Source organism: Lepidochelys kempii, chromosome 6 (genome assembly GCF_965140265.1).
Source record: "Lepidochelys kempii isolate rLepKem1 chromosome 6, rLepKem1.hap2, whole genome shotgun sequence".
Taxonomy (NCBI): Eukaryota; Metazoa; Chordata; order Testudines; family Cheloniidae; genus Lepidochelys; species Lepidochelys kempii.
This window is the reverse complement of record NC_133261.1, coordinates 70,742,308-70,769,669: the sequence shown is the minus strand read 5'-3', so window position 1 is coordinate 70,769,669 and position 27,362 is coordinate 70,742,308. Positions and strand designations below refer to the sequence as shown.

The 27,362-nt window shown below is 43.7% G+C and overlaps 1 protein-coding gene across 1 annotated transcript in view; it reads right to left on the bottom strand.

The window, feature by feature from the left end:
- The window catches only part of LOC140913609 (cytosolic phospholipase A2 epsilon-like), an 88,113-nt gene extending 65,947 nt beyond the window's left edge, over positions 1 to 22,166 (bottom strand). Inside the window, exons 1-5 of the mRNA XM_073350336.1 lie at positions 22,144 to 22,166; positions 15,261 to 15,396; positions 13,580 to 13,622; positions 11,059 to 11,196; positions 9,387 to 9,616 (exon numbers count right to left, since the gene is read on the bottom strand). Coding sequence (XP_073206437.1) covers positions 9,387 to 9,616; positions 11,059 to 11,196; positions 13,580 to 13,622; positions 15,261 to 15,396; positions 22,144 to 22,166 — 570 coding nt within the window. The remainder of the gene's footprint in view (positions 1 to 9,386; positions 9,617 to 11,058; positions 11,197 to 13,579; positions 13,623 to 15,260; positions 15,397 to 22,143) is intronic.
- Between the last annotated feature and the right edge of the window lie 5,196 nt (positions 22,167 to 27,362).

Genomic DNA, 27,362 nt, shown 5'->3' with positions numbered 1-27,362 from the left:
GTAGCCCTGACCTCTCATGTCAGCTATCGCAATTCCCTTATCTTTTGACTTTTTAAGAAGCACATTTGTCGTACCAGCTCCTGTAGTATCATCAATGTGAATAAATTCTAGAAAATGCTCTCTGACAGTCACCACTGCAAGGACATTTTCACTAGGTTCTGCTGTTGTTACAAAACTCACCATTAAAGCCATTTGTTCCGTATGGCTGATGTCAGGTGTGCAGTGCAGAATAACAGAGTAATAACTTGCTGACTTCAGATCTGCCACAATCTTCTGTTTGACTTTTGTTGCCAGCAACTGTATGATCTCATTTTGAATTCTTTTTCCAAGGTAGTGGTGTGCATACATTTCTTGGGTGGTGACTCTTCTTACATGCTCCTGGAGTACAGCATCAAACTCAGCCATCAGCTCCACAGTTTTAAGGAATTTTCCATTGTTTGGCACATACAGCTGATCTTAAGTGCCATGCAGTGCTAGGTTTTGGGTAGCAAGCATTCTCACAATGGCAATGAACCTTTTCAGAACATTTTGCCAGTAAAGAGACTCTGATGCAATCTTCTCTTGATGCTGATCATCTATGGTGGCCTTTAACCTTAGTCTCATCTCAAGCTCTTTCCACCTATGGAATGCTCTCCGGTGATTTGCTGCCTTCTCATGGCATGCCAGATTTCTAGCCAGATTTTTCCAGTCCTTTGTTCCTGTAGAACCCAATGTGGCTGGAACATTAGACTGAAAGAGTTTGTAACAAAAGCAGCATTCTGAGTTTTTGAGTACATAAGCCATGGCCTCTCCACTTTGTCACCATTGGGGATTTCACGCCAGTAATGTGTTGGATGGAAACTTCTATTTCCATTGTCTTTGGGGAATATGAAGTTTTTCACTTGCTGTGGTCCATGCAGTACAAGGAAGTCCCTCAGACTACTGCTCAAGTGGGTCCACAGTCCTGGATCATCTAGACTTAAGGAACTAAACTCAGCAGCAGCAGCTGTTTCTTGCGCCTCCACCACACTCTTGTCTGATCTACACTTTTCTTCAGGAATGTGCATGGTTACATCCATTTGAGATGGAGATATGGATGCTGCAGTAGATGCCAGGTCACCTGCACTCTGACTAACTGGAAGATCAGGCATCTCCTCACCACTCACATCCTCACTGGGGCAGAAGGCTCACTGTGAACATTTGTGTCTATATAGCTCAGGAGAGATCCTTCCTGCTTAGATAGAAAAGCTTCCTTTGCTTTCTTTCTTTCTTCTGAATGCTGCCCCAGAGGGGATTTTCTTCTTTCATTCATGACTGCTGTTCTGTGCCAGCTATAGTGGCTCTCAACACTCAGTTGAAGGGGACACATAAGCAGGCTGGTAGCAGGGCCTGAGTGAGGGAAGATATCAGCATCTTCAGGGCCTAACTGACTCCTACTATTTCAGTTGACTGCCTGTTCTCCTCAAGTGGGCTCAGGGAAGCAGCAGGAAACAGGAAGCTCCCTGAGAAGCTGGTGTTAATCAGTCCAGGCTCCTGGGATTGCTAGAGAGGTACATAAGAGGCTCCTCGTCCTCTCTCTCTCCCTGCAGCTCCTGCTGCTTTCTGTTATTCCCTCTCACCTTTTCTCCTGCCTGCCTGTTATGTCTCTTGTGCCCTCATTCCTCCAGCACAGCACTCCACCATCTCTGTGCATCTAGAGCAGAGAGAATACATATGCACCAGAAGCAGACACAATTTTCTACACTCTGGGTCCTAGTGGCACCCCTTCTCCCTCCCCCAGTCTGGCACCTGAGGCGACCGCCTGAGTTTGCCTCATGGTAAGGCCAGCCTTGCTCTGCAACTACTCAATATGAGACCAGTCAGGATTCTGGTGTAGCATGCCTCCTCTCTCTGAGCATACTGTCACCAGGGCAAGAAGCTTACACAGCTTCGACCTTCTTGGATCTGACCTCAGAGCATTCAGCATGCCCTTCCACACCGTGCACTTCCCACAATGTGTCTGCCCTGGCGGGGCTCCTGGGGAAGCCAAAGGGCCCTGCACCCCAGCTCCGTAGTCACATGTGACTCTCAGCCAGCCAGTAAAACAGAAGGTTTATTATTCAACAGGAACACAGCGTAGACCAGAACTTGTTAGCACAGAAATCAGTGACTTTCAGCCAAGTCCATCTTGGGGAGTCCTGGGCCAGAAGCCCTGAACTCCCCCTCTTCCAGTCCCCGCAAGCAGACTGCCAGCTTCCAGCAACCTGATCTCAGACACCCCTGTTGCTCCTCCTCCTAGTCTTTGTCTCACTTCCCGGGCAAAGAGTCACCTGGTCGCATCTCCCTCCTCGGTCTCAGGTTCTGAAGGGCACCGGTCATAGCATAGGTGCAGGCAGATGGAGCAGCCTCACCTGCCTCAGAGGTCTCAGCCAAAGTCACACACCCCTATTCCCACCACCGAGGTATTGGTGCAGCACACAGGGAAACTGAGGCACCCAGTATTTATGCAAAACAGTAACACTCACATAGGCTCAACAGTAAGACTCACATGCAACATACCAAGGGAAAATCCCCGTTTCATCACACCCTCACCTACTAATTGTGGGATGAAAAATCCTAGATGTTACCCTTAATTTGCTTAAACCACTTGGATCCATTCTGTAGCTTTGGGAACGTCAGGCAGTCAGATCATATGAGAGAAAATGGTAGTAGCAGAACACAGCAGCAAATTATAGATAACCTAAATGAACAGAAGGATTTAGAAATGAATGGAGCTGACTAATACTATGAACTTATATAGCATCTTTCATTTGACAATCTCAAAGCACTTTATAGAAGCGGATAAATATTATTAACCCCATTTTGCTGATGGGGAAAGTTACCCAGTAGATTATGCTTCTTGACAAGCACAAGTTAGAGGTATTGTGGCAAATTGCCAGCACTACTATGATGGGTCTCGCACTCTCTCTTCTTGTGGTGGGGGGGGTTCAGGGCACCTTTTCTTGCCCCTGAATGGGGGTATTAATTGCCCCACTAGTGTCCTAGAGGAGGGGAGTGGAGAGGAGAGGGAGGGACCCAGGCACGCCCTCTACTCCGAGTCCCAGCCCAGGGGCCCTAGGGATAGCGGTAAACCGCTTGAACTAACAGTTCCTTCCTTTGGGCTACTTCCCTCTCCTGCCCTTCAGCTTGTGGGGCTTCCTGCCCTCCCTCTGCACAAACCAGGTGTCCCTTTAGTTAGGGTCTTGGTCTTCTTAGCCCACCACAGCACTTCTCCAAACTCTCCTCTGCTTCCCTCCAAAATGCTCTCTGCTCCAACACGAAACCACTCTGCTTCAACTCCTCCTCTAGTCTGACTGAAGCAGGGGGGTTTTATCAGGTGACTGGCTTCAGGTGCTCTAATTGGCTTCAGGTGCTCTAATTAATCTACAGGGAATAAGGCTCCCTTCTAACACTCTCCTGCTGCCCTCTGGCCATGCTGTATCACAAAAACAAAAAAGTTTTTTCTAGCAAAAGTGTATTGGTATAAACTCCATGCGTGGCAATATTTGAGGAATAAGGCAAAACTAGAACTTCTGAGACAATCACATGTGCCTTAGGTGTGGTTAATATTGTGCCCGTCACTCAACAAATGCAACAACTCCTCTGCTTTCCTCCACTGACTTCCAATGCCTTTAATAGTAGATTCTTTTAGTGCTAACAGGAAATGGCTATTAGCTATTTATATTCAATAAAATTTTACAGGAAAAAATGCACATTGCAGTTCTTGATATAAATTATTACAAAAATAAGTATTTTTAATGATTTCTTTGATGCACGGGTATAGCAGGGTGGTTGGGTTCTTTTGTTGACTGGCCCTCTTAGCAGGCGTTTGAGCCCTGCAGGGACATTCTGGCAGGTGTGACTCATTAATTCCATCCTGGGTATAAGGCAGGTGAGAGGGGCTCATGGAGCAGGGGGAACTAAGATCTGAGACAAACTACAGGGAAATCCTAGGAATTACTAAATTTAGGAAGAAAGTTAGCCTGAGGTTCTAAGATGCCAATGAAGGCAAAGCCAGGAAAAGGATACATTTGGATTAAATACAATATATGTAGATTTCAGTTCAAAACAGGACTGGAATTGCACCTGTTTACAATGTGTCGCTGTTTAGGGATGTTCAATTAATAGCCCCTCTGAGAAGTTATACTAAGCTCTGTCAAGAGACAGAAGAACACTGAAGGACGAGATAACATACCTGAATTTGGTATTTGATAGATAGCATCCTATTCCAGGCCTGCTTCTCTCCTTAAAGTGCATTTTAGTGCTTGTGAAAGGTGCTGACTTGACAGCGCTGAAAATTAAAGTTCTCCTTTTATCAAAAGATCAGATACAGAAGGGGAATAATAGTAAAGACTAGCCCGTGTTGCCCATTAGTATCTCACATGTGTTGTGCCCAGTTCTAGGTGTCAGTGTGTCGCTCAGTCTCCAGGGGTCTCCAAACTTTTAGAATCGCGCACCCCCAGGGCCAGCTCTGGGGAAGGAAAAAAAGAAAAAAAGAAGAAGAGGAGCTGCTGCCAGCGTGCCGCCGAAGATGGATTGGGGAGAGCCGGGCTGCTGCTGGCATGCCGCCGAAGATGGATTGGGGAGAGCCGGGCTGCTGCTGGCATGCCGCCAAAGACAGAGTGGGGAGAGCCGGGCTCCCGCCGGCGTGCCGCTGAAGAATCAAAGGTCCAGGAGTGATGCTGCTGCCATGCCAGTGGCGCTCCTTGGGTGGCACGCTTCCTGCCGCGCACCCCACTTTGGAGACCACTATTCAGTCCCTAGTCACTCTGCAGAGACTACCAACAAGAGTGTCCTTTGTGGTTTTGTGATGGAGATGCCTGAACACTGTTAAATGGACAGACCACCAACTCATTCCTAGAGACCACCATTAGATAGTAATGATATTTAGCCATTACTGACCTGGGTCAGATTCATCCTGGCCATGTAAGGGCTTGTCTACATGAACACTTAAGTTCATGGCAAGCTGGAGTGTAACTTTACCCCTCTTTAGCCTGCCAGCCAAGCGTCCATGCGGCCCCTGCTACCATGCATTAACAGTTCCCTAATGCACTTTGATCTGCCCCACTTTGAAATGGTAGTAGATTAAAGGGCACTACAGAACTTTTAGCATGTGGTAGCAGGGTCCACACAGGGCACTTAATACATAGCAGGCTAGTGCAGCTTGCTGGGAACTAAATGATCATGTAAACAAGGCCTAGTAGTTAAAAGACCTGCCACTTTTTAATACCTGTGTATGAATATTTAAGCTTGATGTCCAATAACACATTCTGTGTAATCAAAACAGTTTTAAATCTGAGACAGGTGGGGAGCGGGTTCTTGCACATTTACTGAAATGCTGCATCAAGTCACATCACCCTGATAAGAGAACTCTGGGATTCCTCCTTATGGTCATGATAAATAAAATAGGATGTAGGAGAATTCAAGCCCTGAGACATCAATTTCAGTTCCTAGAGCATTTCTTCCATGCTATGGTTGTGTGGAAAGCCTGCAGAATCATGTCTATGTGATTCTGGACATTGAAATTACTCAGCTTCAGCAGTTTGTCAAAGTCATCCTTACAGTAGGCCACATTCAAGAGATTATATGGTGAGCAGCAACCAGCAAGAGGTACCGTTCCCTCTGCCATCTCCCAAGGACTGCGTTCAACCCCTGCAGAAGACCAAAAACCACAGTGATTAGGAAACCAGGGTGACATTCATTATTTATTGATCCCAAAATCCATGAAGGTACCAACCTAACCAGAGTAAAATTTCCTCACAGACATACCATACATTGTTTCCTATAGGAATATCCTATCTGAATGAAGGGGCACACTGATGATTTTCATGAACAACAACATATTTTGCAGAATTCTGTGCATTTGCAGCAGCAGAGATTTCCATTGGCCCTGTCCATTCAGTATTGGAAACATCAGAGGCAAAGAGAAGCAGCAAAAAATCTGGCATTGGCATCTCAAATTTGCAAATAAACCCAGAATGTTTAGATTCTCTTTTGGAAGCCCCAATATTTTCAGTGCTCTGTAGCCTCTATCTGGCTCGTAATCCACCTGGGATGGAGTTGATCACAAATTCCAGCAAGTCCTAGAGCTGCCTTGATCTGAGTAACTTTATTTAAGTAAATAAAATTTATGGATTTTTAACCTCAATTTCTGTAAAATTGGAAACTTCACCCAGTTCTACAATGGATAGGATTGTTACAGTACTATGAGAAACAATGAACTAATCAGTTAAGAATTTGGTTATGCTGCAACGGGAAACGTACCACAACACAGTGGGGAAAAGTTGGTCATGTGGACTGTAGTAAAATTGTAACAGACATGACAGCTGCTAGCCATACTTCACACATGCTGCACATTGGGTGGACACTGTGAACTTCAGTATCAACACACACAAGCCAGCACCTAAGAGGAATATCTATGTAGTTGTCAGAAGCAATAAAGTGACAGCCATTAGAGAACTGTGATGTACAGTACACACTATCCAGAGCCAAATAGTTATAAAATTGGCTCTTTGAGTTGATATTCAACTACCTACCAGGTACTCTGAACTTCCTGAAAGTATCATTCACCAATGGGAAGTGAATTACTATGGGAGCCTTCAGATTCTCTTCATTCAGAAATATGTAGCACTCCTTTGGATTCTTCTTATCTTCTTCGCTCAGCATAATTTTTGGAAAAGGTCTTGCTCACTTTGAACAGTATTTCCCAGTTTGTTCCATAGACTACATCAGCACAGAAGTGGACAATATTAGAACAAACAACAAAATTAAGGCCAACGCAGCCCTCCTGGAATGTAGAAAAATGCCACATTGCACTGGAATAACGGTAGGAATAAATGTAAAGTACAAGATGAGAATAGATATATAAAATGAGAAATAAACAAACAACATATATACCCTTTAAAACATCAGGTTAATAAATACTGAGAAGATTTTTCAAAACAAGTATAACTCAGCCATAGTTAGAAAACAAGAAGCGGTAAAGACTGCTAGTAGAAACATACAAACAGGTAAAATAACTGCTCCTGGCACTGACAGAACTAAGACATTGAGAAACCTGGCCTAAGCTAAAAGAAATTATGTCCCTGTGTTTTATGTGACATGATGAAAAATCACGACTCCCATATTCTATAATTTCACATGCCTTCATATTATTTGCTAGTATTCTAATTTCAAGTACAGACTTAAGTTATATCATGTCAAACTTGGGCATTCAAAGGACCAAGGTAACATTAATGTTGGGTTTTTTAAAATATTATCAGGATTAGAGCTCAGTGAATAGTGAATATATTCTTAAATATTTTACTTATTTTTGTTTTACAAAATCCAGGTACATTGGACCAGCTCTGTAAGCTAAGGAAATATTGGAATAATTGTTAAATTAATTTAACTGGAAAATATTGCGAAATTCTTCAAATTATTTGACACATTTTCTACCAGTTATATTCAGGAGTAATGTTAGTAATTTTATTCAATCCCTTGATAATAATTAGAAAACAGATCATTAGAAAACATTAGATAATTAGAATAGAAATATTAGGTAATAATTAGAAAACAGATAATTAGAAAACAGTTTGAGACACATCATTTGACAAAATAATAATATGGACAGACTTGATTGTTATCTCAATAATAGGGGCCTATCCTGTACTCCTTATGCAGATAAAACTCTGCTCCAGTCAATAAGAATCTTGCATCCATGAAGTTTATGGAATCAGGCCTAAAGAAATATTGCATCTAACTGTTAAACTGGAACACACATCACAATCTCAAATGGTCTGAAAGTGACTTTTTACTGAAGACTTCAAATGCTTTTCCTCTTGGGAGCAACTTTCCAAAATTTTCTCTGCAAGTTTAAAGGACAGAGTCACATTTGACAAGTACCAAACATGACCACACACTCCAACAGCAACAGGCTTCACTTAGAGACTGGCATCAAAGTACTGAAGAGGTTGGCCACCAACTATTCAGCAATCCGATTTGCCACCACAGTCCCTATTCAACTAGCCCTCTGAAAAACAAACGTCTGAGATCTTGTACTTAGTCATCTATAAGACATCACTTGCACCAAGTACTAGCTTGTCTTCAGAACTTACCTCTGTTCTCCTTGACAATATATCATTTAAAAGCTAATATCTTATTACCCTCATTCATTCTCTAAATTTAGTCTACTTTCAGTATGTCAAGGTTCCTTCCCCACTCTGAACTCTAGGGTACAGATGTGGGGACCTGTATGAAAGACCCCCTAAGCTTATTCTTACCAGTTTAGGTTAAAAACTTCCCCAACGTACAAACTTTGCCTTGTCCTTGAACCCTATGCTGCCACCACCAAGTGTGTTAAACAAAGAACAGGGAAAGAGCCCACTTGGAGACATCTTCCCCCCAAAATATCCCCCCAAGCCTTACACCCCCTTTCCTGGGGAAGGCTTGATAAAAAATCCTTACCAATTTGCATAGGTGAACACAGACCCAAACCCTGGGATCTTAAGAACAATGAAAAAGCAATCAGGATCTTAAAAGAAGAATTTTAATTAAAGAAAAAGTAAAAGAATCACCTCTGTAAAATCAGGATGGTAAATACCTTGTCTCCTCATTGGTCATTTTGGTCAAGTGCCAGCGAGGTTATCTTAGCTTCTTAACCCTTTACAAGTGAAAGGGTTTTGCCTCTGGCCAGGAGGGATTTTATAGTTCTGTATACAGAAAGGTGGTTACCCTTCCCTTTATATTTATGACACAGTAGGTGGACTGTTGACTGTCCAGCAGCCAAGAAATGTAACAGATTGCAAAAAGAATTTAAAGCTAAAAACATTTACAGCTCTGACTTTTTTGTCATAGAATTGATGCATTTTTGGTGGCTACATATATGTGTTATATATCTGTCTGGTGCACTATTTTGTTTTTGATTTTTATGGGAGTTTACATAATTGGTGCTGTAGGTCTGTCAGTATTAGATAACAGTCTGTGAGCCATCTTGGTCAGATCACTGTTACAAATGCAAACTTACTCTTACCATCCTTCTGTAATAAAAGGATTATTTTTACCCCAATACTGAAAAGACTACAAACCCAGTGAAATAAAAATTTCACTGGCAGTTTCACATATGTAACAATGGCAATTACTTCTCTGACTACAGAGGAAAAATAGAGGGAGCATCATGATGCAGGAAACTCAGAACACCTGGGGTGTGTTGGGTACCCTCAGAACTTAAATGGTAAGGCAATAGCAGGCTTCGTTTTTACAAGGGATACCTATGATATAAAATGGCAGATTTAAGCATAGGGGCACATTTGGCATGTCAATCTTGGCAGCACCTCAGATATTGGTGGCCACTAGAGATGGAAGGTTTGAAAACAGCCAGTCGAGCAGAAAGATAAATCAAATTGAATAACCTCAAATGCTGTGCTCAAGGAGTAATCAAATGACAGGATGATATCCACATTCCTCTCCTTCCTCAAGAGTGGTGGACAACTGGTATTGATGAAATAGGCAGCATCAGCCAGACACAGGTCATCTTCTGATGTGGTCAGTTGATTAGGGAACAAGTCCAGTTGACAGTCTGAAAGGCAGATATTTCTAGTATTAGTACACCATTTAGAGACAGTGCCTATGATTTTCTTCTCTAGTGGAAGGAAAGGATAACAGAAACAAGTTTTCAGATTCCATATCTGATTACCCTTGAGATGCTGGACCCTCACAGCATCTTAACCCTCCATCCTGAAAGAATCCCTTAAAAGTAAAGGAAGATTTTGATCAGTGTTTTAACCTTTTAGTTCCCCACACTGGTATGCCAGCGACAAAACAACTGAGATTGAAGCCATCCTTTTCTTGGGGAAATCTTGCCACTCCCCCCAATCCTCCCCTACAAAAATGGGGAACTGTGCAAAATCCATGATGGTTTTCTGAAAATATCATGTATCCTATGAAAAGAGATTCCCACAAGAAACATTGAGGGTTTAATTTTCCCTTGGGGGCTGATTGGTAACTAGCTCTCTGTGAGCTGTAGCTCACGAAAGCTCATGCTCAGATAAATTGGTTAGTCTCTAAGGTGCCACAAGTACTCCTTTTCTTTTAGCTCTCTATAATGCATTATGAGAATTAACCTTTCCTGCCTGTTTTACACATCTTTGTACTAAACTTATGGGAATCTGATCTTAAGTATGCCTGGTGTACTTTTACAAATATTTTTTTAAATTTGCTAATGAAATGTCATTCTCCAGCACCAGCCAAAAGGCCAAAACTTGCTCACTGAAAGCATATTAGAACATACCTGAAAGATATTATTTTAACATTCTTGTGGGGGAAGGGACAAGAAAGCAGCTATTTATACAAATTTAGGGGGTTACCACAGTTACATTTCCTATATGGAGAGACACCTGTATTTGAAAGGTGCCCTTGTTGAGAGCAGAGAGTTCTAGCCTCTACAAGGGAGACAGAGAAAGGAGTGTGTTGTAGAAAGTAACTATTTCAAGGAAAGATCACACATACAGATAAGCCTGTTTTCTTATTGCTCAAAAGAGTGCGACAAAAGGGACAAAGAGGGCCACTGTGATTATAAAAAGAGAGCAAAACTATCTACAAAGTTCTAAGCACTTACAGTGGTGGCAGAGATCCCACTAAAATAACTAAGTTAGCATGAAAAAAGGAAAGCAGAAAGCTGTTAATTCATGTTTTTATCTTCACTAGAGATATGGCTTAATAAAGCTAGAAATAGAATAAGCCCAGAGACTCTCATGAATTCACAATTCTTTTACATACTCCAAAGCTATTTGCATAGTTCATTTAGTAGCCAGACTAAAACTTTCAGTAGCCAATTGTGCAGTTTTATCTGCACTGTTACATAGAAGCACCTGTTTAATATGCAAGAATTTGCTAACCAGTTCAAAGCCCCTTCTAGTTTTTGTGCTGGCTTTCCTACCTACTTTGTTCTATGGAACAACCCACTAACATACAGCCCACCTGGCTGGTGATCCCATTATTGACAATGGATATCTGGGTTTTTGTGATCTTATATCATTCCTGTAGACTGATTTTTTATTTTTATTTTTTTTTAAGGATAATCACCTTCTATGTAACAGATCCAGGACTCTGGGTTCTTCGTCATTAGTCGCCCCATGAAAAATTCACTTCCAAAATCTTCTGAGCGAATGAAAGCGGCGTATTTCAGGAATCCAACCTTATAAGGGGAAAATTCACACCATTCTAGAAACACAAAAATGAAATATTTTACCTGATCATGGAAGCAGACAAGAATATATATGGAACAATTCTGACTTCAGACAAAAAGCATAATTTGAAAAAATTTGCTGAAGTCACTTACAGTCCCCTGGGAATTAACTCAAACTACCAGTGTGTTGAGAATCTAACAGCTTCTAAAATTTAGCTCAAGCTGCATTCTCTGTATCCCTGGTACATAAACTACTGAGATCATTTTGCGGCGGGATATGCACCAGTTCCATAGTTTTATGGATTCTCCACATAAGATCTGGGAACTTGTTCCTCCTTGGCAATACATATAATATATTTCAGTACCTGTTGTCCAGCATTACTCTGACAGAGTGGCCCCTGATGTTGCATAGGAAGTGATAGCAAGTGTATCAGACTACTTTGACTTCAAGAATGTTGCTATGGAGAGACATCTCCTGGGGGGGGTCCAATTGCCTTGGGCTGAGAAGACCTCAGAATGGGCATGCCAGCCTAAAAGGGAAACATCTGCGATGATGAAGTTTGTAGGGAGAGAACTTGAAAATGGAACTCCCACAGAGACCTTTTGGGGATCAATCCACAATTGAGGGAGTCAAGGACCCCCTGAGGTATCCACACCTGCTTGGACAGATTGTATTTTTTGGGTGTGTAGACAGACCCAAGCCAGGCTTGAAGACATCAGAAGTGTAGTCTTGCCAGGGGAGCTACAAATGTACAGGCTTCCCTGTGGCCCAAGAATCATAGAAGGTTAGTGTTGGAAGGGACCTCAGGAGGTCATCTAGTCCAACTCCCTGCTTGAAGCAGGACCAATCCCCAATTTTTGCACCAGATCCCTAAATGGCCCCCTCAAGGATTGAACTCACAACCCTCGGTTTAGCAGGCCAATGCTCAAACCACTGAGCTATCCCTCCCTTGGGAGTTGAAGACAAGTCCTTGCTGTAGTTTGTGGGCTCAGCTGCAGTGTGAAAATGAGGCTGGACATTGTAGCAAACCTGTCTATGGGCAGCTACGCGTTGAAGTTGGTGGAAAAGGGAGTGGCCCCAATGAAGTCTCTTTGTTCCATATGTATGAGCATAGACTTCTCCACATGGAGACAGAGGCCCAAGCAGCAGAAGAGGGATGGTGCCTTGATGGTTAATGAATGCACCTCGAGAAAGGACCCATCTTCAGGAGCCAGTCATCCGGCTAAGGGAAGATAATTATTCCCATCTGATGAAGATTCACCGCAGTGGCTGAGAGGATCTTTAAAAACCCTTGGGGTGGTCAAAAGACCGAAGGATGCAATAAGGTATTGATAGTGCTCCTTGTCCATGACAAATCATAGGAAATGTCGTTGAGCAAAGCGCATAGCTAAATGAAGGTATGCGTCCCAGAGGTCCAGGGAAATGAACCAGACCCCCGGATCCAAATATGGAATGATCACTGCCAGGGTTACCACCCTGAACCGTTGACAGAGGAGGAAGTTGTTTAAAGTCCTGAGATTCAGAATCAGTCTCCACCATCCTCTTTTCTTGAGAGCCAGGAAGTATCTAGAGTAAAAACCTTTTTCCACAAATAGTGATGGAATGCATTCAATCATCCCTAAGAGCAGGAGGGATTGTACTTTCTGTCTTAAGAGACCTCTGAAAGAAGGGTCCCTGAAAAGGGATGGGGACGGGGATGGGAGATAGGGAGGGATAGAGCTGAATTGCATAAAATAGCCTGTCAGACTACCTTTAGGCTCCATCTGTCCCAGCTGAGGAGCTCCTAGGAAGATAGGGAGAGGCAGTGTCCATGAGGTTGTTGTGATAACTGGGCCTACAAATATACCTTCATTGAAAGCTCAACTGTAAAACGTGAGCATAAATTCATAAAATGTCACAATAACCTACAGCAACAGATGTTGATGGGAAAAGATGTAAAAGCAAGACAGAAATATTGAATTAGTCCCAACAAAAAGGTCTACTGCTATAACTCAAGGGCTGTGTTGATAAACAAGAAAAGCATGGAACCACAAATCAGTGAACCAAAATTGGTGTGTTGGAAACTAGGCCTAACTGGTGGACAAAATAATGAGAGGATGGGCTATTCCATCCATCACTGCCATTTGCTGTCCTTAAAAAAAAGACATTTCCAGGAGAAAAATTGACGACTGGAGCTAGCTTCACCATCATGGATTCAACCTTCATCATCTCCTGGGACCCTGGGCGTTCATCATCCAATCCTGAGATGATGACAAGACCAGGTAAGAGAGAGAGAGAGCGAGCGCCAGATGACATTGCCATCTCCACCAGCTCTGGCTGAATCCCAACCACCACCTGAGATGTGGGACTGTCTCCTGCCCCCACCTCAAATGTGTCCTTTTCCTACCCTACCTTCTTTCTCCCTTTTCCTACCCTACCTTCTTTCTCCCTTTTTCTTCTGTCTAATAAGTGTCTATAATCCTGTGAGCAGAAAGAAGCAGTTAAAAGTTAAACAGCCCAATGCTGGTACAAGTTTGCCAGATCTCAGCGTGGCAGATAAGACCCTGTACCATGCATGTGTTTTTCCAGAGGAGAGGTTGCAAGTGATAGAAAATTCCGCTTCTGCCTCTGGTGTTGACTATTTTTGCTATTCTTTACTCTCCCCTTGTGTATGTTTGTCTTGTTAGGAAACAGATTGAACTTCGACAACAACTCCTCCAGCCCATCTCATCTTACTGCTCTTTTCCCCAAAGGGACAGTTACTACCATCTTTGATTCCATCAAAAAGACGGTCAAACAAGGGTTTTTTTTCCTTCCCAAAACTCCCTCCAGCTAAAGGAAAAGGGAATAAGGGATGTTGTTAAAATAAAAGCCTTGTTTGCTTTACTTTTCCAATGCTTTAATTGCTTTTCCCTCATTTCTGTATCTTTAATAAAAGGTTACAGGAATGGGTGAGTGAGATTCTGTGGCCTGCAATGTGCAGGAGGTCAGACTAGATGGTTATGTATGGTCCCTTCTGGCCTTAAAGCCTCTGAGTCAAAGGATTTTTAATGATGTGTTTGCCCTGGTGCTAAGGAGGCTGTGGGCTCTATAGCAAACCCCAAACCTTATTTAACACTGTTTAATGTTGGACAGTTTCAGAGTCATCTTAACAGCTTTGACTCTTTGGGCTCATATATTCCATCTAAATTAATACAACAGGGTGGTCAGGAGTTGGTGCAGCATATGATCTGGAAAAGGGGGACTTGGATTCCCCAGGCCTCAAAAAACTCTCCATAAGCAGTAATTTCAGTCTGTCCTCCCTCCGCTTTCTAGATCTGCTTTTGAATCTGAAGCAGACCTTGCACTTGAAGGGGATGTGAATCTCTCCAAGGCAGCGAAGTGGTGCCATGGCACTCTTGATCACAGATTTTGTCAGCAGTATCTGCAGGTCCATGCCTGCGCCCTAGACATCTTTGTGCTCCCTATATACCCTCACACCAAAGCGCAAGGATGTCTAGGGCGCAGGCATGGACCTGCAGACACTGCTGACAAAACATCCTATCAAGAATGCACATATGTACGGACATCCTGACATGGAGCACTGATAGGAGCAATAACTGAAAGAAGTTTGAGCAATGAATTCAATTATTTGAGCCCATTGGTTGTGGATCAGCAGGGGCTGGGAGCGATGTAGAGGCGGTATGCCCAGTCATGCCTTTGGGAAAAAGAGGCATTTCATGTTGCACTGTAACAATTCTTTTGGCCTACTCAGCAGGAGCAATCAGCTTCCAGGGGGGCCTCTTTAGCCCCAGAAGAATAATCAGTTATGATATCGGGCATTTGGTGTAATGGAGGAGGGAGTGACAGTTAAAAAACTGGGTAGCAGAGCAAGGAGCAGTCCTGCAAAAGTCCCCTTAAAGTCCAATGCTCATCCAGCTCTATATTATGCCATGCAGTGCTTTAAGCAAACAACGTATTTCTGTCACAGCACCATTGAGACTAGTGGACTTGCCTGTATCATGCCATCAGGAGTGAAGGTGAATGGTTGGAGGCAAATGTATAAATCCAGGGTATCCATATTCTGAAACATATATTCCCTTCCTCCCTGCTCCAGCCACAGAATTCTATCTAACAAACTTCATGGTCTAGCAGGTCCTCTTCCAACTGGAGAACCTTTTTCAGGGTAGCAGCAACCACCTTCTTCCGCTTCTGCAGGAAATCCTGCTCCTCTGCGCACAGGTCAGACCCCAAGAGCATGTCTAGGTCTTCCTGGCTGAAACAAAGAAAGGGACATGTATGGACAGAGACCAATGTACTATTCAGTGAGGACTGGATCAATTTTTAGCACTTGTAATTAACCTGCAAATGGATAAGCTATTCCCATAAATCAAACAAATCCCATAATTCCTTTGTTGCTCACAGATCATGCCTGTGGTCCTGCATCAGTGCAGGGAGCTGGACTTGACCTCTCAAGGTCCCTTCCAACCCTACATTTCTATGATTCTATGCTCTTCTATCAGTTCAGTTCCATATCTATTCAAATGAAAGAGACATTCCAAATACATACAGATCCAACAGTGATCAACAAGTATCTTGCTGGACAAACAGATGCTCGTCAGCACCAAAGAAGTTTATGTGCCATCTTTCTTCTTCAAAATATTTCAAAGCACTTTTCAAAATAATTAGGTAAGAGGAGTTGCTATTACATGATTAATAATAGTTTATACACAAACTTAGATATTAGAATTTGTATTATTGACAAAGGAAATGTGGACAAGAATGCCAGATTTCCTCACTTCTTCTGAAAAATTACCATTAAACACAAATGTCTCCTTCCAAGGACAGCACATTTCTAATAATACATAACCCACCCACTCTTAGTACTGCACTGTTATGTCACATTTGGTGTGAGCCTAACGTCTGGTGTTGGACTTGTCATGAACTCCTGGTCCAGAGGCAAGCATGAGGGCCAAGTGCACTAGTTACATGGGAAGCAACTTCTTGGTAAGTCAAATTCAGTGGTAGTGTAAATGACAGTTTAAATTACACATGGGATTGAATGTTAGTTGGTCAGAAAACAGATAAATAGAACCATAAAATCAAATAGAGTCATAGAAATGTAAGGCTGAAAGAAACCTAAGAGGTCATCTAGTCCATCCTCCAGTGCTCATGCAGGATTAGGTATACCTAGACTAACCCTAAAAGGTGTTTGTTTAATCTGTTCTTAAAAACTTCCAGTGACAGGATTCCACAGTCCCCCTAGGAAAACCTGTTCAAGTGCTTAACTATCCTTATAATTAGAATATATTTTCTAATTTCCTAATATCTTTTCCTAATATCCAGCCTGAATCTCCCTTGCTACAAACTAAGCCAATTACTTCTTATCCTATGTGGTGGGCCTGGAAAACAATTGATCACCAACCTTTATCAGAACTTTTTACATACTTCAAGATTTATGTCCCACCTCAGCCTTCGCTTCTGTAGAAATAAACATGCCCAATTCTTTCAACCTTTCCTCATAGATAATGTTTTCTAAACCTCTTATCATTTTTGTTGGTCTCCTCTGCACTCCCTCCAATTTGTTCACATCTTCCTAATGACATGGTGGCCAAAATTGGACACAATACTCCATCTGAGGCCTCACCAATGCCAAGTCGGGAGGAACAATTACTTCCTAGGTCTTACATATTACATTCTTGTTAATACATCCAAGAGTGACATTTGCCTTTGTTGCAATATAATCACACTAAGAAACGGAGTACTTGTGGCACCTTAGAGACTAACAAATTTATTTGAGCATAAGCTTTCATGAGCTGCAGCTCACTTCATCGGATGCATTCAGTGGAAAATACAGTGGGGAGATTTATATACATAGAGAACATGAAACAATGGGTGTTACCATACACACTGTAACCAGAGTGATCACTTAAGGTGAGCTATTACCAGCGGAGCGGGGGGGACGACCTTTTGTAGTGATAATCAAGATGGGCCATTTCCAGCAGTTGACAAGAACATCTGAGGAACAGTGGGGGTGGGGGGAATTAAACACGGGGAAATAGTTTTACTTTGTGTAATAACCCATCCATTCCCAGTCTCTATTCAAACCTAAGTTAATTGTATCCAGTTTGCAAATTAAGCCCCACAGTATGCCAACATTTTTATGGCAGACTTAGAACAACGTTTCCTCAGCTCTCGTCCTCTAATGCCCCTACTCTACTTGCGCTACATTCCTGGAAGCAGGGTAGGACCTGCCGCTATTCTTCCATGGGAGCATTTCAGTCCATGCAAAAATAATACAGTTTCTCTTTGGTTAACTCCATGCTCCCATCTTTGCCATTCGCACCTTCCCTCTGGGTAAAAATTTTAAACTACATTTTAGAGAGAATGAGAGTAGCTGAGAAATCAATCAGAAATGTAATTACCACCACTAGGACACCATTCATGATGAGATTTTCCGGTTGGTCCAAGCTGAGGGGGGGAAAAGCACTTTTCACAACTAGTTCAATGTAATACAAACATATGCATCATTCTTATTTTGCTTTTTAGTGTAAAGAGACGTTTTCCATTTCAATAACTTTTTTAAATGTCAACATAAAAATCATTCCATAATGAGTTATGTGCTCATGAAAGATGGTAAGTGTAATTTGGGAGCCTTGCCATTTTAGGGATACAAATCTATCAGGTTAGCCCTGGCCTTCCTAATGCCACTCCCTGTTCTGCTCAATAACAGAGATTGAAGTTTGCATTATTTCACAAAATATCAGCTATCGAAGGCAACCAGCTTAGAAAGAGATGCAGAAGAAAGGATCTTTCTTACAGCAGACTGACTTGGTCATAGGCAAACGGCCTGATTCTTCAGGCACCACAGATGAACAACTCCTACTGGCCTTCATAAGTTTTATGATGCTTATATGCTGGAAAATCAGGCACCAGGTTACTCTGCTACAAGTGTGAGCACAGGTCATAGCAAAAATGCCTATTCGCTAAACGCAGGTGCTCCTCCCTCCTCCCCAGTCATTCCAGTCTCCCCACCATTTCAAACCACCACTTCAGGTAGACATCCATCCCCATCCCTCTTCCAAGCCCCTTCATAGCCCCCAAGTATGCAGTTAGCCTTCTTGGCATCAAGGGCACACTGCTGACTCATATCCAGCTTCTCATCCACTGTAATCCCCAGGTCCTTTTCTGCAGAACTGCTGCTTAGCCAGTCGGCCCCCAGCCTGTAGCAGTGCATGGGATTCTTCCGTCCTATGTACAGGACTCTGCACTTGTCCTTCCTCAACCTCATCAGATTTCTTTTGGCCCGATCCTCCAATTTGTCTAGGTCACTCTGGACCCTATCACTACCCTCCACCGTATCTATCTCTTCCCCCCAGCTTAGTGTCATCCATGAACTTGCTGATAGTGCAATCTATCCCATCGTCCAGATCATTAATAAAGATGATGAACAAAACCGGCCCCAGACTGACCCCTGGGGCACTCCACTTGATATGGCTGCCAACTAGACATCAAGCCGTTGATCACTACCTGTTGAGTCTGACAATCTAGCCAGCTTTCTATCCTCCTTATAGTCCATTCATCCAATCCATACTTTAACTTGCTGGTAATGTTGTGGCCCAACAAACTGTGCAAGATGTGAGGGGACAGTAATCCTCAAGTTCTCACCCTGACTCTGACTCTCTACAGGATGACATCTTGGGCTCATCACTTAACCACTGTAAAATGGGGATAATGCTACTTGCCTACTTCACACAGATTGCAGTGAGGAATTATTTCATTAGTTAACATTTGTGCAGCACTGCTGAATATATACATGCTGAGTATGTGCGTGTACACACACACACACACGAAAACCCATGCTGGTGCCTAAATACAGATTTGGAAGTCTGACTTTAGGGTCCTATTTTTGAAAACTTTGGCCCTAAAGTTTTAGGTGCTGGAGTCCAGGATTTGCAGGAGTTGACAGACCTGGAAAAGTTTACCCTAACAAAGTTTCATGCTTGTACAGTTTACCTTGTAAGTCACTTGATGCAAATATCTGCTCAGTAGCTCGTGCCATCTATATCAGCATGCCTTCCTCTCTTTCTGACTCACAGCTCTTTGAAACATCTGCTTTCAGATGACATTGTGTGTGTCCTATGCCTCTGAGTTAAAAAATAGCAGCACAGGAAGAAACTAACTGCATTATGACAGGTTTCAGAGGAACAGCCGTGTTAGTCTGTATTCGCAAAAAGAAAAGGATTACTTGTGGCACCTTAGAGACTAACCAATTTATTTGAGCATGAGCTTTCGTGAGCTACAGCTCACTTCATCAGATGTTTACCGTGGAAACTGCAGCAGACTTTATATACACACAGAAATCATGAAACAATACCTCCTCCCACCCCACTGTCCTGCTGGTAATAGCTTATCTAAAGTGATCAACAGGTGGGCCATTTCCAGCACAAATCCAGGTATCAAGGTTTTCTCACATCCCCCCCACCCCCATACACACACAAACTCACTCTCCTGCTGGTAATAGCTCATCTAAACTGACCATTCTCCAGGTTTAAATCCAAGTTAAACCAGAACATCTGGGGGGGGGGGTAGGAAAAAACAAGAGGAAACAGGCTACCTTGCATAATGACTTAGCCACTCCCAGTCTCTATTTAAGCCTAAATTAATAGTATCCAATTTGCAAATGAATTCCAATTCAGCAGTTTCTCGCTGGAGTCTGGATTTGTGCTGGAAATGGCCCACCTGTTGATCACTTTAGATAAGCTATTACCAGCAGGACAGTGGGGTGGGAGGAGGTATTGTTTCATGATTTCTGTGTGTATATAAAGTCTGCTGCAGTTTCCACGGTAAACATCTGATGAAGTGAGCTGTAGCTCACGAAAGCTCATGCTCAAATAAATTGGTTAGTCTCTAAGGTGCCACAAGTAATCCTTTTCTAACTGCATTAGTTAACTTTGGGATGTAATTTGTAGGAAAGTTGTATACAATACAAAGTCCCAAAGACTAGAATCAAAATGTTTTCTTAGAGTAAATCTACGTTTGTAGAAAAAGAGACTGGCTAGCTCATTTATAAAATGGGGATAATAATGCTTACCCACCTTTAAAAAAAATCTTGAGAACTACAACTGGAAATCGTTTTGTAAGTGCTACGTACTATCATCATCATCCACTCTGAACCTTACAAACACTCACAAGAATTATACCCTGTAGGGGTAGAGGGCATCTCAGTCATAGGATATACTATACATCAGAGCAACACTACCATTTCATTAGCTTGCCTTTTGGGATAGTGTCAATACCACACGTACAGAGTATACAGCAGCCATGCTAACTTTAGAATCACCAAACTCCACCATCTTGCAGCAGCTGTGTTTTGCTTGGAAATCTCCCATCCATACACCAACCAGTCTTGGTCGTTCTACCTTATGAGATCACATCTGAGGGACATATTGCTTCAGGCCAGCCATAATTCCTTGCACAGGCGGTGTCAGAAAGTGACCTTAACCAGTCAATCATCATCATAATCAGTTCATATTTCCACCCATATTCTCGAACCCAAGCCAAGCAAAGCCGTTCTCCTAAAATTAATAAGTTAAAAGGTCTGTTGATGTTTGCCTAAAATGTGCTAACACACACCTTTGAGACATCCATTTAACTTGTTCTTTCATTTGATGCTGATAGGTTAGGATCAAGCTGTCTCCAAGCCATCTATGTGAAAATAACTATCCATCCGATGAGGTGAGCTGTAGCTCATGAAAGCTTATGCTCTAATAAATTGGTTAGTCTCTAAGGTGCCACAAGTACTCCTTTTCTTTTTACGGATACAGACTAACACGGCTGCTACTCTGAAACCTATCCAACTACAATGATTTTTTAGCTCCCCAGAATTAATAAGAGAAGCAAATGTTAAGATGCTTTCAGTCAGCATCAGATCCACAAGTGTCATATTGACTTGTATTCATGAAATTTAGCATATTCTTTTATCAAGAACTCTTGCATCATAGCATGAATCCAAATTATGTCTGTTACAGAGCCAATCTCCAGGTTGAGCTTAGCCAAATTATTCCAGTCCCTAGGTTTAAGTTCCTCTGTCCTTCTTGAGGTCCTTTTAGTTAGTTTTCTGAATTGTTTGAGGGGTATCTGAGCCCCATATTTGGCTTTTGAAACCCACAACTAAGGAGATGGAGTCCCAATTTGCCAGAAACCTAATACTAAGATAGAACCAAGTGATCTGCTGCTGTGTGAAAGAAATGTGTAGGGGGACGAGGAGAGAGACAAAATAAAGATTAACTAGATTGAAGGCTCCCAAAATCTGCAATTGAGCCCTGCTGTCCCCTCTCTACTTTAAAAAAAAAGTTTTCCTAGTTACGGTTACATATTTTATTGTTCATTTCTTTAATGCACTCATTCAACAAAAAGGAGTACCTCTTTTGCTCTGCACACATCTTGAAATGTTCTAAAAATACAGCTATAATAATGGACTACTACTTCACACTGCTTTGCCCAATAATTAATACATATAATAATCCATTGTGCTTGCTGCAGCCTATGACTGTTTTTCTCACTTATTGGAGAGACAAGGTAGATGAGGTAATGCCTTTTAGTGGACCAACTTCTGTTGGTGAGACAGACAAGCTTGGTCCAATAAAAGATATTCCCTCACCCACCTTGTCTCTTTACTATCCTGGGACCAACATGGCTACAACAACACTTCAGACACTTCTCAATTATTATTTCTAGTACGTATTTGTAACTAAGCCTGTTGAAATGCTCTCAGTGAAACCCAAAACAATGCAAAATTTGCCTGGTTTCACACTATATTACAAACGCAAAATTCAGGCTAGAATTACAGAAAGATTTGTCAGGGCTGGGAAACTACTTAAAAGATTCTGGTTCCAATTCTGAGCAAATCTAAGTTTAGGAGGGTTTTTCTCAGAATCATTCCTAGACTGCTACCCTCTCCCAGGTACAGATCTAGAATACTACCACTGGCCAGAATCAAAACTACTCAGTTGTGTCTTACAGGTCCTTTACTGCGAACAGCATCGCCCTTACCTCGTATAGTTAACGCTGTACTTCTAGAGCAGAAGGCACACGAATTCTGTCACCATTGTCACCATAAAGTTCTGAGTGGGTACAAAATGTCACACGCTGAAGTCCCAGATGGCCTTGAATTTCCTACCATATTTACCTGTGGAGGAAAGAATTATAGCCTATGTTTTCAGAAGTAAATAGTGATTCTAGGTGCCTAACTTGAAATAACTAAGGACCTAATTTTCAGACAGGGTTCCCAACTTTCCAATTTCTTAAAATCAGACAGTCCAGCCCCCAGCCCCACTACTCGCTCGCTCCTCCTTTCCCCCAGGATTCACCTGCCACCTGCAGAGCTGGGCTGGGAGCTGAAGTGGAGGCTGCCTACGAGATGCAGGTAGGAGTCGGCCTTGACTGAGAAGGGGCTGGCATGAGTTGAACCAGGCTGGTGGTGGTGTTTGCAGTCAGCCATCATGGGGAGGGCGGGAGGGGTTGTCAGTCTGTCTGTCTGAACCAGGGCAGACTGGAAGAAATGCCCTTTCCTCCCCGCACTGATTCTGCAGCGGATGGGGGCAGAGGGCAGAGCTGAGGAGCAGAGACAAGGGTGGAAAATAGGATGCAATCCAAACACAATCCAGCGGCGTGGATTGGCACCTTCCTGGCTCACAGCCATGCTCCCCCAGCTCTCTGCAAGTGCTCCGCTGCGGTCACACATGCTGAAGTGGGCACTGCTTTGGGTCCCCCCATTCTGGGGCTCCTGCAGGCAGTAACCAGACTTTGTGTGTCCAGTCAATACTTCTGACCGGACACTGTACAGGTCCTCTTTCAACCAAACTTTCCAGTTAAAAACCAGACACCTGGCAACCCTATTTTCAGAGGATGCGTGCTCAGCATTTTGGTCCTGATTCAGGAAAACACTTGAGCCACACGCTTAACAATCCCTACCCAGAAAAGCACTTCAGTAAATCTGTCTGTCCTGTTGACATCAATCAGGGCCCTTTAAAGTGTCTCAAATTGGGCACCCAAAATCTCTGGTCACTTTTGAAAATCTGGGCCTACATATCTGGAAGGAACTCTCTTGCTCCACAGAAGCAGAGATGATTTGTTTTCTGTTGATTCTTTGCTGGAAATGAAGCAGCTGATAGTTGAGGCAAAGGATAACAATTGATCCTTACTCACCAGGGGGTAGGTGCACTAGCAAAGCAGTTTAAGGGCTCAGAATTTTAAGTTCCATCATGGGAATGCACATTGAAGAGTAGGGATCTGTTATTCTTATTTTCGGGAGAAATGTATTTACAGTTTCATAGTAAGTACTCCTACTTCACAGGCAGAACCTGCTAGCTAAGATGTATCACCCCAGGAACGCAGAGACAGGAGAGTGAACGCAAGTAACATGCATCTGGGAGAGTGTATTGCTTCTGTAGAATTAGGATTATTGTTTTGAAGATACTAAATAACGTATTTGTTAATTTAATTAACTGACATGCTATCTTAAATGACGGTGCCTAACATCAAAAAGGATTTAGGTTATAAAAATATTTCTCTCCCCTCACTTAACCCCTATAGACAAAATATAGTTACCACCCTCTGAGAACATGAATTGCAGATTAGATAATTTTCGGTTGAGCACATTAAGGGTATGTCTACACTATGAAATTAGGTCAAATTTATAGAAGTCGATTTTTTAGAAAGCGATTTTATACAGTCGATTGTGTGTGTCCCCACTTAAGACCATTAAGTTGGTGGAGTGCGTCCACAGTACTGAGGCTAGCGTCAACTTCTGGACCGTTGCACTGTGGGTAGCTATCCCACGGTTCCCGCAGTCTCCGCCGCCCATTGGAATTCTGGGTTGAAATCCCAATGCCTGATGGGGCAAAAAACATTGTCACGGGTGGTTCTGGGTACGTCGTCAGGCCCCCTCCCCTCCCTCCCTCCGTGAAAGCAATGGCAGACAATCGTTTTGCGCCTTTTTTCCTGGGTTACCCAGGCAGACGCCATACCACAGCAAGCATGGAGCCCATTCAGCTCACCATCACCGTTGGTGTCCTGGGTGCTGGCAGACATGGGACTGCGTTGCTACACAGCAGCAGCTCATGGCCTTGTGGCAGCAGACCATCCACGACTGGTAGCCATCCTCATCATCTCTTGGGTGCTCTTGGCCGGCCTCGGTGAGGTCGGTCAGGGCGCCTGGGAAGACATGGGTGCTCCTGGCAGACCTTGGTGAGATCTGTCAGGGGCGTCTGAACATAAATGGGAGTGACTCAGGTCATTCTCTTCTTTAAGTTTTGTCTAATGGAGATTCAGTCCTACCTGGAATAATGGCAGAGGGATAGCTCAGTGGTTTGAGCGTTGGCCTGCTAAACCCAGGGTTGTGAGTTCAATCCTTGAGGAGGCCATTCAGCCTCAGGCTGCTCTCCCAGCCAACAGCACTGTGAGCACCCAGGAGACGATGACAGCTGGCAGTCGTACTGCACTGTCTGCTGGCAAGCACCCAGGAGATGATGACAGCTAACAGTTGTACTGCACTGTCTTCTGCCAGCCTACCCTTTGCTCCTCCCTCCATGAAAGCAACGGCCGACAATTGTTTTGCGCTTTTTTCCATGCGGGTGCCATATTGCGGTCAGCATTGTCAACCACCCGCCGCTTCCACTGCCACTCTGCTCTCCTGCTGACGTTGGATCAACATGGCAGTTATGACCATTCTAAACACCAAGCACATTATCCAGCAGTATATGCAGAACCAGAACCTGCAAAAGCAGGTGAGTAGGCGAAGGCAGCGCGGTGAGGAGAGTGATGAGGACATGGACACAAACTTCTCTCAAACTACAGGGCCCAGCAATTTGGTCATCCTGGTGGCAAGGGGGCAGGCTCATGCCATAGAATGACCGATTCTGGGCGCCGGGAAACAAACACAGACTGGTAGAACTGCATAGTGTTGCAATGGCGGTGAAACTTTTGCATGCATAAGGGCACTTTCATGGAACTTTATGACTTGCTTTCCCCTGCCCTGAAGCACAAGAATACCAAGATGAGAGCAGCCCTCACACTTGAGAAGTGAGTGGCGATAGCCCTCTGGAAGCTTGCAACGCCAGACACCTACCAGTCAGTAGGGAATCAATTTGGAGTGGGCAAATCTACTGTGGGGGCTGCTGTGATCCAAGTAGGCAATGCTATCACTGAGCTGCTGATATCAAAGGTAGTGACTCTGGGAAATGTGCAGGTCATAGTGGATGGCTTTACTGCAATGGGATTCCCTAACTGTGGTGGGGTGATAGACGGAATGCATATCCCTATCTTGGGACCGGACCACCAAGGCAGCCAGTACATAAACCACAAGGGGTATTTTTCAATGGATCACAAGGGACGTTTCACCAACATCAACGTGGGATGGCCGGGAAAGGTACATGACGCTCACATTTTTAGGAACTCTGGTCCATGGGAACGGCTGCAGCAAGGGACTTAGACCAGAAAATAACCATTGGGGATGTTGAAATGCTTATAGTTATCCTTGGGAACCCAGCCTACCCCTTAATGCCGTGGATCATGAAGCCATACACAGGCACCCTGGACAGTAGTCAGGAGCTGTTCAACTATAGGCTGAGCAAGTGCAGAATGGTGGTAGAATGTGCATTTGGACATTTAAAAGCGCGCTGGCGCAGTTTACTGATTCGGTTAGACCTCAGCAAAACCAATATTCCCATCATTATTACCGCTTGCTGTGCACTCCACAATCTCTGTGAGAGTAAGGGGGAGACGTTTATGGCGGGGTGGGAGGTTGAGGCAAATTGCCTGGCTGCTGATTACATGCAGCCAGACACCAGGGCGGTTAGAAGAGCACAGCAGGGGTTGCTGCGCATCAGAGCAGCTTTGAAAACCAGTTTCATGACTGGCCAGGCTACGGTGTCACAGTTCTGTTTGTTTCTCCTTGATTAAAACCCTCCCCCTCTTGTTTCACTCTACTTCCCTGTAAGCCAAGTGACCTCCCCTCCCCACTTTGATCACCGCTTGCAGAGGCAATAAAGTCATTGTTGTTTCAAATTCATGCATTCTTTATTAATTCGTCACACAAATGTGGGAATAACTGCCAAGGTAACCTAGGAGGGGTGGGGGAGAAGGGAAACACCGGGTGGGATGGTGGAGGAGGGGTGGATGGAAGGACAAGGCCACACTGCACTTCAAAACTTATTGAATGCCAGCTTTCTGTTGCTTGGGCAGTCTTCTGGGGTGGAGTGGTTGGGTTCCCAGAGGCCCCCCACTGTGTTCTTGGGCATCTGGATGAGGAGACTATGGAATTTGGGGAGGAGGGCAGTTGGTTACACAGGGGCTGCAGCAGCGGACTGTGCTCCTGCCGCCTTTCCTACACCTCAACCGTACGCCAGAGCATATCAGTTTGATCCTCCAGTAGCCTCAGCATTGCATCCTGCCTCCTGTCCTCGTGCTCGTCCTGTGCTTTCCTGGACTCTGACATTGTCTCCCTCAACACACTGTGCTGGGCTCTTTCAGCATGGGAGGCCTGCATGAGCTCAGAGAACATTTCATTGCGAGTGCAATTTTTCTGGCTTCTAATCTTTGATAGTCTCTGGGATGGAGATGATACACGGAGCGATAAAAAATTTGCAGCTGTGGTAGGGAAAAAAAGGGAGAGTAGTATTTAAAGAGAGACATTTTAGAGAACCTTCCTAACATGTGGGAATGGCTTCAAACAGCAGGACCCTCATTTCACATACCAAGCACCCATTGGGTTGGTCCTTTAAAATGGGTTGGCCATTTAAAAGGATGGGCTGTGGTTTTCGGGTTAACGTGCAGCACAAACCCAACTAACCACACACACACACACACACACACAATTAATTCTCTGGCATGATCACTTCACCCGTCCCCCAACCGCGTGGCTAACAGCGGGGATGATTTCTGTTCAGCCACAGGCAAACAGCCCAGCAGGAATGGCCACCTCTGAATATCCCCTTAATAACATTCCCCTATTTCTACCAGGTGACCATGAATGATATCACTCTCCTGAGGATAAACACAGAGAGATAAAGAACAGATGTTGCTTGAATGCCAGCAAACACCAGGACCATACGCTGCCATGCTTTGTTATGCAATGATTCCAGATTACGTGCTGCTGGCCTGCCATGGTAAAGTGTCCTACCATGGAGGACGGAATAAGGCTGCCCTCCCCAGAAACCTTTTGCAAAGGCTTTGGGAGTA